This window comes from Anguilla rostrata, chromosome 18 (assembly GCF_018555375.3).
Source record: "Anguilla rostrata isolate EN2019 chromosome 18, ASM1855537v3, whole genome shotgun sequence".
Lineage (NCBI taxonomy): Eukaryota > Metazoa > Chordata > Actinopteri > Anguilliformes > Anguillidae > Anguilla > Anguilla rostrata.
Genome location: NC_057950.1, coordinates 946747 through 960000, shown reverse-complemented (window position 1 = coordinate 960000; position 13254 = coordinate 946747). Strand labels below are relative to the sequence as shown.

The 13254-nt window shown below is 49.7% G+C and overlaps 1 protein-coding gene and 1 long non-coding RNA gene across 3 annotated transcripts in view; one reads left to right on the top strand and one right to left on the bottom strand.

Annotated features, from left to right (window-relative positions):
• The window catches only part of mark1 (MAP/microtubule affinity-regulating kinase 1), a 79779-nt gene that overhangs the window by 12252 nt on the left and 54273 nt on the right, over nt 1-13254 (bottom strand). For both annotated transcript variants that reach the window (XM_064316638.1, XM_064316637.1), the window contains exons 4-13: nt 11679-11727; nt 9125-9190; nt 8362-8432; nt 5855-5911; nt 5117-5353; nt 4450-4569; nt 3485-3584; nt 2614-2726; nt 1868-2021; nt 729-910 (exon numbers count right to left, since the gene is read on the bottom strand). In XM_064316638.1, the coding sequence (XP_064172708.1) occupies nt 729-910; nt 1868-2021; nt 2614-2726; nt 3485-3584; nt 4450-4569; nt 5117-5353; nt 5855-5911; nt 8362-8432; nt 9125-9190; nt 11679-11727 (1149 nt within the window). The remainder of the gene's footprint in view (nt 1-728; nt 911-1867; nt 2022-2613; nt 2727-3484; nt 3585-4449; nt 4570-5116; nt 5354-5854; nt 5912-8361; nt 8433-9124; nt 9191-11678; nt 11728-13254) is intronic.
• The window catches only part of LOC135244402 (uncharacterized), a 58799-nt gene that overhangs the window by 14153 nt on the left and 31392 nt on the right, over nt 1-13254 (top strand). Inside the window, exon 3 of the long non-coding RNA XR_010326961.1 lies at nt 9793-9849. This is a non-coding gene — a long non-coding RNA (uncharacterized LOC135244402). The remainder of the gene's footprint in view (nt 1-9792; nt 9850-13254) is intronic.

Here is a 13254-nt window from a genome sequence, read left to right as displayed (position 1 = left end):
TGCAGCTGGGCTGATTAACGCGCTGGCGCTGATTAAGCGCTGGGGCTGGTTAGCGCGGGGCTGATTAACGCGCTGGGCTGGTTAGCGCTGGGGCTGATTACGCGCTGGGGCTGATTAACGCGCTGGGGCTGATTAACGCGCTGGGGCTGATTAACGCGCTGGGGCTGATTAACGCGCTGGGGCTGATTAACGCGCTGGCGCTGATTAACGCGCTGGGGCTGATTAACGCGCTGGGGCTGATTAACGCGCTGGCGCTGATTAACGCGCTGGGGCTGATTAACGCGCTGGGGCTGATTAACGCGCTGGCGCTGATTAACGCGCTGGCGCTGATTAACGCGCTGGGGCTGATTAACGCACGGGGCTGATTAACGCGCTGGGCCTGATTAAGGGCCTGCCGTGGGTGAGGCGCTGGGGCTGGTTTATTGGAGCGGGGGCTGCTTTCCGTGTGGCTGTAAAGTGCTGATTTGTGCTGGGTCTCAGGCAGTAAAGAGCTCACGTCCCTGAGGGAGAAGGTTAACGCTGCGCATTGCGGGGAGAATAGAACTGTCCCGGGGTTCAGCTCACCTCTAGTCACTGGAGAAATGAAACCCCCCAATGCGCCAGAGAGGCAGAGGCAGAGATGGATAGATGGGATAGGGGCTGGGGTGGGCCACGCGCTCTCTTACCCCAGAGACTGCAGAAGGAACGGGGCAAGGCTGTAATGGGGTGGGGTGTGGCAGTACTCTTACCCCTGAGGCTGCTGAAGGCTTCTTCCTCTCGGACACCAGCAGGGGGGAGGCGGGCATGTCCCCCTTGGAGCTGGAGGTGCCCAGCTTGCGGCTGCTGTCCCAGTCCTCCTTCTTCTCGCCCTCCACGCTGTTGGCCTGCGCCCGCTTGGTGTAGGACACCGCCGGGGGGATGCTGGGTCCCACTGCAGGGGCACAGGCATCACGCGTTACCCCTCATTCATTCATCCCATCATCCAATCATCCCCTCATTCACTCACCCACTCATACCCTCACCTTCATCCCCTTATCCCCTCATCCCTTTATCCACTCACCAGTCATCACGTTTCCCCTCATCCACTCATCCCCCATACATTAATCCCTTCATCCTCTTATCCACTCACCCACTCATACCCTCATCCCCTCATCCACTCACCTACTCATCAAGCATTACTCCTCATCCTCTCATCGACTCACCCACTCACCCCCTCACACACACCTGCTGCTGCTCTCTCAGTGTCTCAGCAGTAATCTAACACACTGGTGTTTCAGCTCAGTATAAGGATTATCGAGGCCAATATGAACCCAGAAGAATCAGATTGCTAGCTTTCTAAAGGAGGTGAAAACACTTCTTTCAGATTCAGTTGAGAAGTCTAGAGTCCACACAAATTAAATTTAAATTTCTTCAAAACATAAAACAAATGCCACTTTTATTTGCATCTGTCACGCTTTGCTTGTTCTTTGGGGACTGGGCCCGGAATATCTGTCAACTGTAAACAGTATTTTATTTCATATCACTGAAATAACAAAAAGGTGTAACACTGTTTTAATCGCTCGCTACTGACCTGCAGTTCAGTGCATTAAAGTCAGACGCCAGCGTGACTCAGCAGTATCAGAGTTGCCCAGACACAGTGCAGCTGGTACAGTGCAGCTATAATCTCGGCTGCTTACCCTGCGCTTTTATTCTGACACATAAATTCCCAGCGCATGAAGATGCTTTTATTCTGGCACATAAAGATGTGTGCTGGTGTTCAGGTGAGAGCCTGAAAACAGTCAGCCAGTGAGGGGTGCACGCTCAGCACAAACAGGAGGAAGTTGGGGAGGAAGTGTTGGGAATGGAGGGAGCTGCTGCCGTGTGTTGATTGGCTGAGTGTCAGTCTCACCGTGGTCGCTGAATCGCCGCTGCTTCTGATTGGCTGAAATGCTTCGCTGGACCTTGGAGTGGGCGGGGGACTGCGTGGAGCTGTTGTTGAGGTCGCTGCTGGGTCGTGACCTCTGACACAGGTTGCTGCTGGACAGGGACTCGCTCCCTTCAAACTGGGGGTCCCAAAGGGGACAAAAAACAAAACAAAACAAAGCAAGCGTGAGTAACTCTGAGGGCCTTCTGTTTGTGAAACCACACAATGATCTTTCACAGCCAGCGCTGTGCTTCTGCAGTGTGGCTCCACAGCGCTGCTCCCTGCCCTGTGTGTCCAGCAGGGCTCGATTCATATCAGATCTGTCAGAACAGGCCAGACTTTCACCTAATCTTTCTACAGATTTTAGAAATCTTTCTTTCTAAAATATTTAAATATATTAAAAATAAGTACAGCAAAGTACATTTAAAAATATTCCTAGCAAGTCCACATCAAACCATATGTTTAACAGATTATAGGAGTGCTTCCAGCACAAGCAGTCAGTCTAGCAGATCTTTAACTAGTTTATATCTGACCTGCTGACAGGGAGGCTGTGCAGCTGTCAGCAGACCCTCAAAAGAGTAACATCATCCTGTCTTTGATCTGGACAGGCCCTAAGAGTGTTTGCTTGCTTACGCGCTGTGGGTACAGGCGACTGAGACACGGCGGAGGGGGGGGTGTGACCTATAACCCCCTCCCCCCCACCCCGATTGGGACGCGCCGCAGGAACTTACGTCAGGAGGCTTCCTGCCGAGCAGAAGATAAGTGGCCATGACCTCATCGAACTTCTGCCCCACTACCGACTCCGTGATCTCGTCTTTGGGGAATCCCATCGTGACCATCAGTTCTGAGCGGGGGGGGACAGAACAGAACGGAACAAGATAACGGCGTTAATTAGAGAAAAAAAAAGTGTGTTACTGACGAGGCTGTGACTGAGGGGACGCGGCGGGAGGGTAGAACGCACACGACTGCAGAGAGCCGCGGACGCCTGTGGAGCCCGGTGACCGTGGAGCACAGGGCCGGCGGTAAATACCAGCCGCTAATTTAGCTCCAGAGTTCATACGAGGCCAGAGGGGATCAAATGTTCCTCCATCAGCCTTGATTTAATACTGAACACTGCACTGTGCGGTGGGTCCGGGGAGAAGTGCCGGACGATGCGCAGGACTTGGCATCCTGGAAAACCCTCACAACCCACATTTAAGATTGCACAGAAATTTACTCGACACCAACTCCAATACCATTGGGAAAAGGTCCAGCTTTGCTCCTGACCCCAATCAGACAGACCTTCTCCAATTTTAAGCTATTTTGGAATCACATTTGTAGGCCCATCCTAACACTGTGAACATTCTCCATCAACTACAAAGATGGCAGATTAGCATGTTCGCCCAATCAAGTGCTTGCTGCCCTCTGGTACTTAATTTCACTTTGCAGTCGACTGGCTCGGCAGGGCTTATTCCCAACTTTTCACAAGTGAAACCTCAAAATAAAAAACCTTTTCTGGGTTAACAAACTATTACAGGACAATTCGTTCATAGGACATTTGTCAGAAGTGTTTCAGTGGTGATTGCGGGTACGTCAGGGTCGTATCGCGGGGAGGAATCTGACCTATTCTCTTGTTGTCGCTGAAATCGGGCTCAGGTTCGATGTACGGCTTCAGCTCCTCCTCCTCGTGGCCCACGTTCATCCATCGATCTTTCATGATTTGCTGGAAGGAGATTTATTTATAGAATGAATGTGTAATCTACTGGATGCCAGCTCTTTCTGGAGCTGAGTGCAGCTTCTGAGCAGTTCTGGGTGGGGGGGGGGAGGGTGCAGAAGTACTGAAAACAGACATCAAATATGAAACGAAATACAAACGGTCACGATGAACGGCAGTTAAAACACTGCTAGAACAAAAGCGGCAAGAACAGAACAGAGCTCCAGCGCTTTTCACATTTGCTTTATAAAACGCAGACCGAATTCCCTGAATTTAGTTAAATAGCCTTTTTTCACTTCTCCAGCGAAATAACACAATCAGCCTGATACATGCTGCATTCAGAATCCTAAAAGCTGCAGTAGGAACTTGGCACTGACCAGGGGAGTAAAATTATTGACTGACTCCACTGTGGCCCAAAGCCTCTGAGAAATACAGCTTCGTTTCGGGATGGCTGTTTCAGCAGAGGCCACAGAAAACTGCAGTATTAATCTAACTCCCCCAGGCAAAAGGGCCCTTTCCTGTACTTACAGAAAGTGAGAAGCTAACGCTCACTGGCGGTAACTTCATCCATACAGCCTTGTGTCAGCTGTGGAAAACTGGACAACAGACCCTTACCTGTGTGCACCACCCACAATTCTAGCACAATTCCACTCATTGTTCTGTGCTGAAACCTATTACTGGTTCACATTATTGTGAATATTTTTCTAATGTTAAATATTATTTTGAATATTAATTTAATGTATTTGACATACGTACAGATAAATACAGCCGTCTGAATGTCATTAACGAGGGCAGATGTGCGTGTTTCTGGGTTAAACGCCTCGCTCAGTTCTCGTTTCTGGGGCAAAGGGTGAACGTGCGTGAGCAGACTTGCCTCCAAGCTTCCTCGTTTGACGGGGTTGAGCACTAAGAGCTTCTTCAGCAGGTTCTCACAGTCGGTGGACATGTAGAAGGGGATCCGGTACTTCCCCCTTAGAACCCTCTCCCTCAGCTCCTAAACAGGCACAGACAGAGGGGTTGGGTGTTCCGTCCCAAACATACTGCAGGCACTTTGCTGAGAATCTATTTCCACTCATAGAAAGCTAAATGTCAGCATGTACATGGTGATCACACACAGAACACTTTTACAGATGCAGTAGCCTCAATGGACAGGCTCATGAACAGCTAGTAGCCAGACCAGGTAGCTTATACCTTACACAGCACTATGAGTCTCACCTGGTTGCTCATAACCCTGTAGTACCATAAACTCTACACTGATACCATTTAAATCTGCCAACTTCAGGCAGCGTGTTCTTCTGATAAACCAACAGTTAGTGACTTCTGAGGATTCATGATCTTGCGTAGGTGAGGCTCCGCCTGAACTCGACCCAGCGCTGTTTAAAACTGGCTAGGACCAATCAGATGGCTGACATTTTTAGAATATTGAGCTTCCTGGTGAGGCCCTTCCTGCGATGCAGCGTCAGAGGCAGCCGGCAGTAGCGGTGACCTGTGGACTGAACTCCGCGGCGGCGGCGGCGGCTCCACCCGCGCGCGGGCCTCACCTTCAGGTTCTGCCCGTCGAAGGGGAGCGAGCCGCTGACCAGCGTGTAGAGGATGACCCCCAGGCTCCACACGTCCACCTCGGGCCCGTCGTACTTCTTGCCCTGGAAGAGCTCGGGCGCCGCGTAGGGGGGGCTGCCGCAGAACGTGTCCAGCTTGCTCCCGATCGTGAACTCGTTACTGAAGCCGAAGTCGGCGATCTTGATGTTCATGTCCGCGTCCAGCAGCAGGTTCTCCGCCTGGAGGGGGAGGGGCGAGTGACTGTGTGAGAGGTGCCCAGGGGGGCTGCCGTACTGACACTAACTGACATTAATGACACTGACACTAACTGACATTAACCGACCGCTGAGGTCTCGCAGTGTCAGTATCGCACATTCCAGGCATTTACCTGGGGTGCATGTTAAAATGGTCCAATAACAGAACCTATATAAATCAAAGCTCTTGTGAGGACACAAGGGCTCCTAAAGACAGCTCGGGCGATCTGCAGAGTCATCGTGTCTGAGCTGCAGTTGGAGATGCAGAGTGGGGGGGGGGGTATTGTGTGGGGCGTGCTGTAAACCGCAGCAGGCAGAGATGTGCACTGGACCGGAGCAGGCTGCACTGAGAGCGACCTGCGGTCTCTGAGCCTAAATGACCTCACACTTCACAGTCACAGCTCCGCTGTTTTACTCTCTATGGGCTGGGAAGCTGCACCCCACATGCAGTACGCTCTGGCACAGGAGCGCTTACTGCCGTCTTACCTTCAGGTCCCTGTGCACGATCTGCTTCTGATGGCAGTACTGCACCGCTGAGACGATCTGAAAGACAGCAGTGTGTTAGTGTTAGAGCCACGCAAGCACAAACTACGGGGGGGAGTCACCTGCTGACTCGCAGTATCTACAGACTAGGAGGCTAGGCTAAGCTAGTCTCAGTAGTGCTGTTCTGTGCTGCAGACACTGGGATGCTAGGCTAGGCTAGTCTCAGTAGTGCTGTTCTGTGCTGCAGACACTGGGATGCTAGGCTAAGCTAGTCTCAGTAGTGCTGTTCTGTGCTGCAGACTCTGGGATGCTAGGCTAGGTTAGTCTCAGTAGTGCTGTTCTGTGCTGCAGACACTGGGATGCTAGGCTAGGCTAGTCTCAGTAGTGCTGTTCTGTGCTGCAGACACTGGGATGCTAAGCTAGGCTAGTCTCAGTAGTGCTGTTCTGTGCTGCAGACACTGGGATGCTAAGCTAGGCTAGTCTCAGTAGTGCTGTTCTGTGCTGCAGACTGTGGGATGCTAGGCTAGGCTAGTTTCAGTAGTGCCGTTCTGTGCTGTAGACCCTGGGATGCTAGGCTAACAAAGGTCATTGAAAAGGCTTGTCAACTCAAGGCAAAAGGCTCCATCTCCATCCTCAGGAAAAGGCGTGGGGATGTAACAGGGAGAGGGGTGGAACTAAGGGGGTATTAACTGGTAAAGGAGTGGGGCTATGTGGAGTATTAACTGGAAAAGGGGTGGGGCTATGTGGAGTATTAACTGGGAAAGGAGTGGGGCTATGTGGAGTATTAACTGGGAAAGGGGCGTGGCTATGTGGAGTATTAACAGGGAAAGGGGCGGGGCAAAGGGGCTATTACAGGGAAGGGCAGTAGCATGTGCACGTGCACAGGGGGGCCGTTTCTCATTTTCTTCCCGACACAAATAATTTCTAGATGTGCCCACGATCTTCAGACATGGCACAGATCTGTGTGTAATACTTATTTTAAAACACTTTGACATTCTAGATGGCCTTAAAATGCTGCTGCAGGACCTGAAAACGTACTTCCTTCTGAAATAAATATATTTTTTTAGCTGCACGTTTTGTGAAATGTTACATTAGCAGATTCTCTCAGCGAGAGATGCTCATCTGTTCTATTTTCATTCATGAAACGCAGAGGTGACTAAACACCTGTGTTTGAACAGGTTTTCAGACTCTTGCCACTAGATGGCGTTATACAGCGGATAAGAGCTGTACCTACTGCTGCATGAAAGGCTAATGTGGTACATTAATCACAGGACACTGTAGAGCACAGATAACTGCTCCTGCAGGTAAGACACACTTTACTTGGGAACTTGCATTCTATATGTTCAATAAGTCAAATTAAATAAAGCGTCTAGGGTTTTGGCCAGACAGTTCTTTCAGACCGATACATATGTGTACGTCTACACTGACACTATCGAACAAACATACAGCGACTAACTTCACAGTACAACTTGTGAGAATTTTATATACTAGAGAAATAGGCTCGCTGAATTAATACCCCGAGAAGATGTTCAAATACGTATGGGATCCGTACAGCCACAGTAACATCCCAGACTAGTTGATTTGGCCAAATCCTCAGCAGGGGATTCTGGGAAATCTGTCCTGTGACAATGCACTAGATCCGATCAAATCTGTAGCAAGGGATTATGGGAAATCTCTGCAGCAGCTCTGATTAAATCTGCCGCAGGGGATTGTGGGAAATCAGTGCTCCGTGACAATGCCGCAGGGACACGCTGGCCAAGGGTACAGAATCCTGCGTAAATTCCGCTGCTTTACGAGTAAATATTCCCCCGGTCACACGGCCGTGGCACGAGCACGCCCGCTTGGATGATTTGCGGCCCCTCCGCCGGGGGGGTGTGGGGGGGCTGAGCACGCGCGGGACGTCCCGGGCCTCATGCCGTCGGACGCATTGCAGCCGTTAGCATGCGGAGCACGTTCTGAGTCTGGGGAGCCGCCACGCTCCGGCCCGGGTACGAGTGCCACCGCTGCCCGCGGAGGAACCGACAACGGGCCACACAGAGACCGCCAGCAAGGGCACTGCAGGGGCGGAGCAGAGGGGGAGTGACAGGGAGAGGGGTGGGGCTAGGGGGTATAGCAAGGGAAATGGGTGGGACTAGGGGGGTATATCAAGGGAGAGAGGCGGAGCTTTGGGGGTATAGCGGGGGGCCGGTAGTGGTGTGTGTGCATGTGCATGTGCATGTTTATCATATTTTTTCAGTGCACAAATGTATAGTGTATAGTGTAATGGGTAAGGAACTGGGCTTGTAACCTAAAGTTTGCAAGTTTGATTCCCAGGTAGGACACTGCCATTGTGCCTTGAGCAGGGAACTTAACCTGCACAGCTCCAGTACTCATCCAGCTGTATAAATGGATACTCTGTAATAAGAGCAACTTAACCTGCACAGCTCCAGTACTCATCCAGCTGTATAAATGGATACTCTGTAATAAGAGCATCAGCTGAGTGGCAGCAGTGTAAGGGAATGGCGGCTCACCTGCCGGAACTTGGCTCTGGCCTCCTTCTCTTTCATCCTCCCGTGGGCCACCAGGTAGTCGAACACCTCGCCTGCAAGGAGGGGGCAAACGTCACTTTGAACAAAGAGGGAAAACACACAACCCTGGGAATATTCCACAAACCACCTCATTCACAAAAACGTGTGATGATATGACGAAAGATTTTTTTCTCTAAAAGGTTTTCTCTTTTAGAGTTATCAGAACTCAGGAATACTGACTGGTATCAGGTAAAGAATTGGCCCAGGTCTCGTGGGAGGCTGGCCTTTACCGTTAGGAGAGTGTTTTTTTTTTTGCATGTTTTGTCAAAAATCTAAGTGTTCTAGAACTCCGCTGCTTTCAGTTACCAGCAGTGATTGTGACATCAGCATTGGAATGTTCAGTTCAGAACATTCTAATCACACATTTGTGACCTCACGCCTCAGAGTGTTAAGGTTCAGATGCGTGACCGGGTCAGAATCTGGAGGCATTAGATGCTCTCCTCTTACATGCCAACCCTTGCAAAATCACGCACACCCCCAAACTCGCCAAAAGGAATGCGTCATTTCACTGGTTGGGTTGGCAACTGTTGCCGGGGACACTTCGACAGATGGCAGTCGGCAACGCTGAACATTCTTTTGGCAGGGACGCCCGTTTGAGTGTGTGGAATTCTGGGTTGGGGGCGGAGTGATGCGTGCAGGTGGGAGAGCTTAGCGTGGCCGCTGCCGGTAACCGTGGCGACTTCCGTCATTCCCGCATCACACTCACCTCCGCTGGCATATTCCATTATTAAATAAAGTGTCTTCTCCGTTTCAATCACTTCAAATAATTTAACTGTGGAGAGAAAGAGAAGAGAAACAACTTAGTAAAAATAAATTTATTACATACCAAAAAATAATTGGTTTGCAGAACAAGTCTATTTCAATATATTATAGTTATTTGGATGGTTGGTGGTTCTGGAAGTTTTTGGGGCACCAAATTACTCTCTACTCTCATACTTAAGGGTCTGAGCACAAGTGCTGCAGTGAGGGTCAGTGTGATGTTCATGAAGCGCCTTGTCAGCAGTATGAGGGCTCGTGGCGTGTCCTCTACACATCACTGCAGGTCACGTGTGTTCAGTGTGGAGATGTGAAGATTTATTCCAAAAGTTCCAAACAAGTGCAGCTTCAGTAAGGGGACTGACTAAGGGTGTGAAATTAACACCCGTCACCGGCCAAAATTATGTTTGCAGCTGGTGACATTTTCTACTCTAGCAGCACAGCTTGGCAGGTACCTGACCAGGCTGGGTTATATTGTAGGAGGTAATGTGGCTGGTAAAATGTTGTAAATGGCAGATGATTTTTAGAACGCACTAGCCTCTCAGTTCAGCGGGTGTGAAAGCTAACTTCATGCTGAGTTGGATATGTACTGACGCAGTGGATGCTCTACACCCACAGGACCCTCTTGCGGTCGGGAAGCTGAGAGGATGGAGCAGCACTGGAGCCGGCCGTCTGGTGAGTCTACAGAATCTTTATTTCCAGTAAAGACGCTTCCTTTTAAAGATCCCCTGCGCAGACTCGGCCTGCTTCCTCCTCTTACCTTTTGAGTTCACCAAGATGCTGTCTCACATGAGCTTCAGCTGCTAGGGCTTTAACCCCGATGCAAGAACACAAGTCAGACACGTCTCAGACACGTCAAACACGTCAGACACGCCAGACACGTCTCAGACACGTCAGACACATCAGACACGTCAGACACAGACACGTCAAACACGTCAGACACGCCAGACACGTCAGACACGTCGTCGACACCCGTCAAGACACGAGACCACGTCAGACACAAGACACTCAGACCCACGTCCAGACACATCAGACACGTCTCAGACACATCAGACCTATCGGTTGGTTTTCAGCCCAGTGTTTTTAATCCCCCGCTCAGAATGGACGGCGGGAGAAAGATCACAGTCACGAAGTCACAGCCTCAAAGATCGGGCGAACAACATTTTATTTCCTCAGGTGAAGGGATTTAATTAGGCTGTCCACGAGAGAAACAAAATCGCACTATCAATCACTTCCAGTGCTGAAAGTCAGTGAAATGTAAATCTTTTTACTGTGCTGTTATGACCGCAGTACGGCTGGAAATACAGCAGCATTATAATTACGAGCAGTGGAGTGTGCTGCCAGTTTATACAGCTTCCTGCAGAAGCGTCCTAACAAAAACACCCTTTTTAACGGCGTAGTTAACTACACCCTCGACACAGAACACCTCGGTTCACTGAGCACGTTCCCAACGAATAAAAAAATAGTTTCTCAGTCAGAAAATCTTCTCACAAAACAAGCAAGCTCACAAGCGAACTGCGCTTTGCTGAAATACCTTCACTGTTTGAATGTGGGCATTCTTCACAACATGACCAAAAAAAGGACATGCGGGCTTCTGTTCTCCTCTCACACAGGTGAATTACCGGTGAATTACCGGTGAATTACATGTGAATTACCGGTGAATTACCGGTCTCGGGCTGAAAGGAAAATCATTTCCTTGCTGGTCTTTACAGCGGCAGAACTTCTCATCTTTTCCACCGTGTGAGTGCAGTTCTGCGCTGTCCTAAACGCCCTTTCTGACACCCATCATCAAACGTTTTTTTACACGAAACCGGACAGGAGGTGGCCAGACGTCATTGGGGGCTGATAATAACGGGAACAGGGAACGCACACCCCCCCCCCCCCATCCCTCATTCAACCCATCCACAACATCCAGATTAGGTTGTTTTTTTTTTTTTTTTAATCGAAGATGCCGAACTTGGCCGTTTGCATTTAAATGGACATCAGGACTGGATTTTGTTGATCTGTTCTGCACTGTGGAGTGAGGGCTAGAGAGCTGATTGCCTAACCCTAAATAAATCTCGGCATAGAGGATTATTCAACTGCTTCTGCCCGGGGACCTGTCCTTGCTTTCTTTTAAAAACACTGCATACGTGCCAAACATTTTCCACTGTTGCTTATAAAACTATATAAAAATAAAACGTTTAAATGTTCCTGTGTAAATAAAGTAGATTATTTCATAAAGCACAGAGATTATTTTTCTGTCAGTTGTGGCACATGCAGTATGCTAGCACTGTGTACTAGTCACTGTTTTTATGTATCTGAATAATGTGTGTGTGTGTGTGTGTGTGTGTGTGTGTGTGGATTGATCCCCCAGCTGAATAGAACAGGCTTAGTGGTCTCCCTTATAGTAATCTCAGGGTGTGGACAATCCTGTAAAAACAATCTCAGCAGCAGGAGGAGGAGCTGGAACTGTAACTCAGGAGGAAGTGTATATTGTGAGTGGAGTTGTGATTTTGTCTTACCTATATTGGGATGATTCAAGATCTTCATTATCCTCACTTCCCGAAAGAGCTGTGGTGGAAAAACAGACGATTAGTCACTCCTGACGCTTAAAAAAAATAAAAAGGCATATTAGGTTGATGCATCACAGCGATGTGCTTCTGAAAAAGTTGTCCACACAGCGATTCTAATGTGTGACAACGGATAACTGAATATTTTTGTATATTTTTACACCCACGCAAGCATTATATTAAAAAGCAGTGTTCTTTCTTACTGTACAGAGCACTCTGTGTGCTCTGAACCGGTTCTTACAGTTTGAAATGACACGTAAAAAGAAAAAACGTGAAAATCCCAGATTTAGCCGCAGTAAAGTTAGCGAAACTGTTTCCACGGCGACCGCTTCACAGGCTCAAACCCATGCAGGCCACACCGGGCTGGACGATGACCCCGAGATCTCTGAAAAAAGCCTCCCAGCTCCTGACAAAGTGCTCCTGACAATCTGCATGTCCTGTTATGGCCTGTCGAACATCATGTTTTGTGTTGTCTGAGCGTGGTAACTGAGATTACATTTCTGGGTGTGGTGTCTGAGATGATGTTTCTGAGCATGGTACACTATATGAGCAAAAGTATCTGGATACCCCTTGGCCTGGGGCTGTTTTTCAGGGTTTGGGTTAGGCCCCTTAGCTCCAGTGAAGGCAAATCTTAATGCTGCAGCATACAATCACATTCTAGACAATTCTGTGTTTCTCCAACAGTTTGGGGAAGGCCCTTTCCTGTTTCAGCATGACAATGCCCCTAGGCACACATCAAAGTTCAAAAATAAATGGTTTTGTCGAGAATAGTGTGCAAGAACTTGACTGGCCTGCACAGAGTCCTGACCTAAACCCCATCCAACACCTTTGGGGTCAATTGGAAAGCTAACTGCGAGCCAGACCTAATCGCTCAATCAGTGCCTGACCTCACTAATGCTCTTCTGACTAAATGGAAGCAAATCCCTGCAGCAGTGCTCCAACATCTAGTATAAAGCCTTCCCAGAAGAGTGGAGGTTGTTATAGCAGCAAAGGGTGGACCAACTCCATATGAATGCTCATACTTTTGGATGAGATGTTGGATGTCAGGTGTCCACATACGTTTGACAATGTAGTGTTACTGGGCGTGGTATCTGAGATGACTTTGTGCTGCCAATCCTGCATGCACACTCCTAAATACGCCAGGCATCGCTCAAAAATAGTGAAAACACAGAGGACTCGACTCCCTCGTAAAACAGGATCACTGGCGAACCGCGCGGAGACCAAAGCGCTCTATGGGGCTCCGGTCCCCACGGAAACGGGCTTTAATTCCTGTAACGCGGAGATAAGGAGGGGAATTACACTGAAGAGCGCTCGGCCCAGCAGGGAGATCCCAAACTCCACGGTCTGCCCGCGTGCCTCAGCGTTTAAGAGCCCCGTTTACGGCCCCGCTCGGCTGGGGAGTGGCACCCCTCGCCCCCCGGGACCGAAAGAGGCTGCTGAGAGAAGGGGTGCAGCGCGAGCGCCCCGACTCTGCGCCCCGACCCCGCGGGCCTGCCGGGCCAACGCCTCAGCGCCCCAGTCTCAGCGC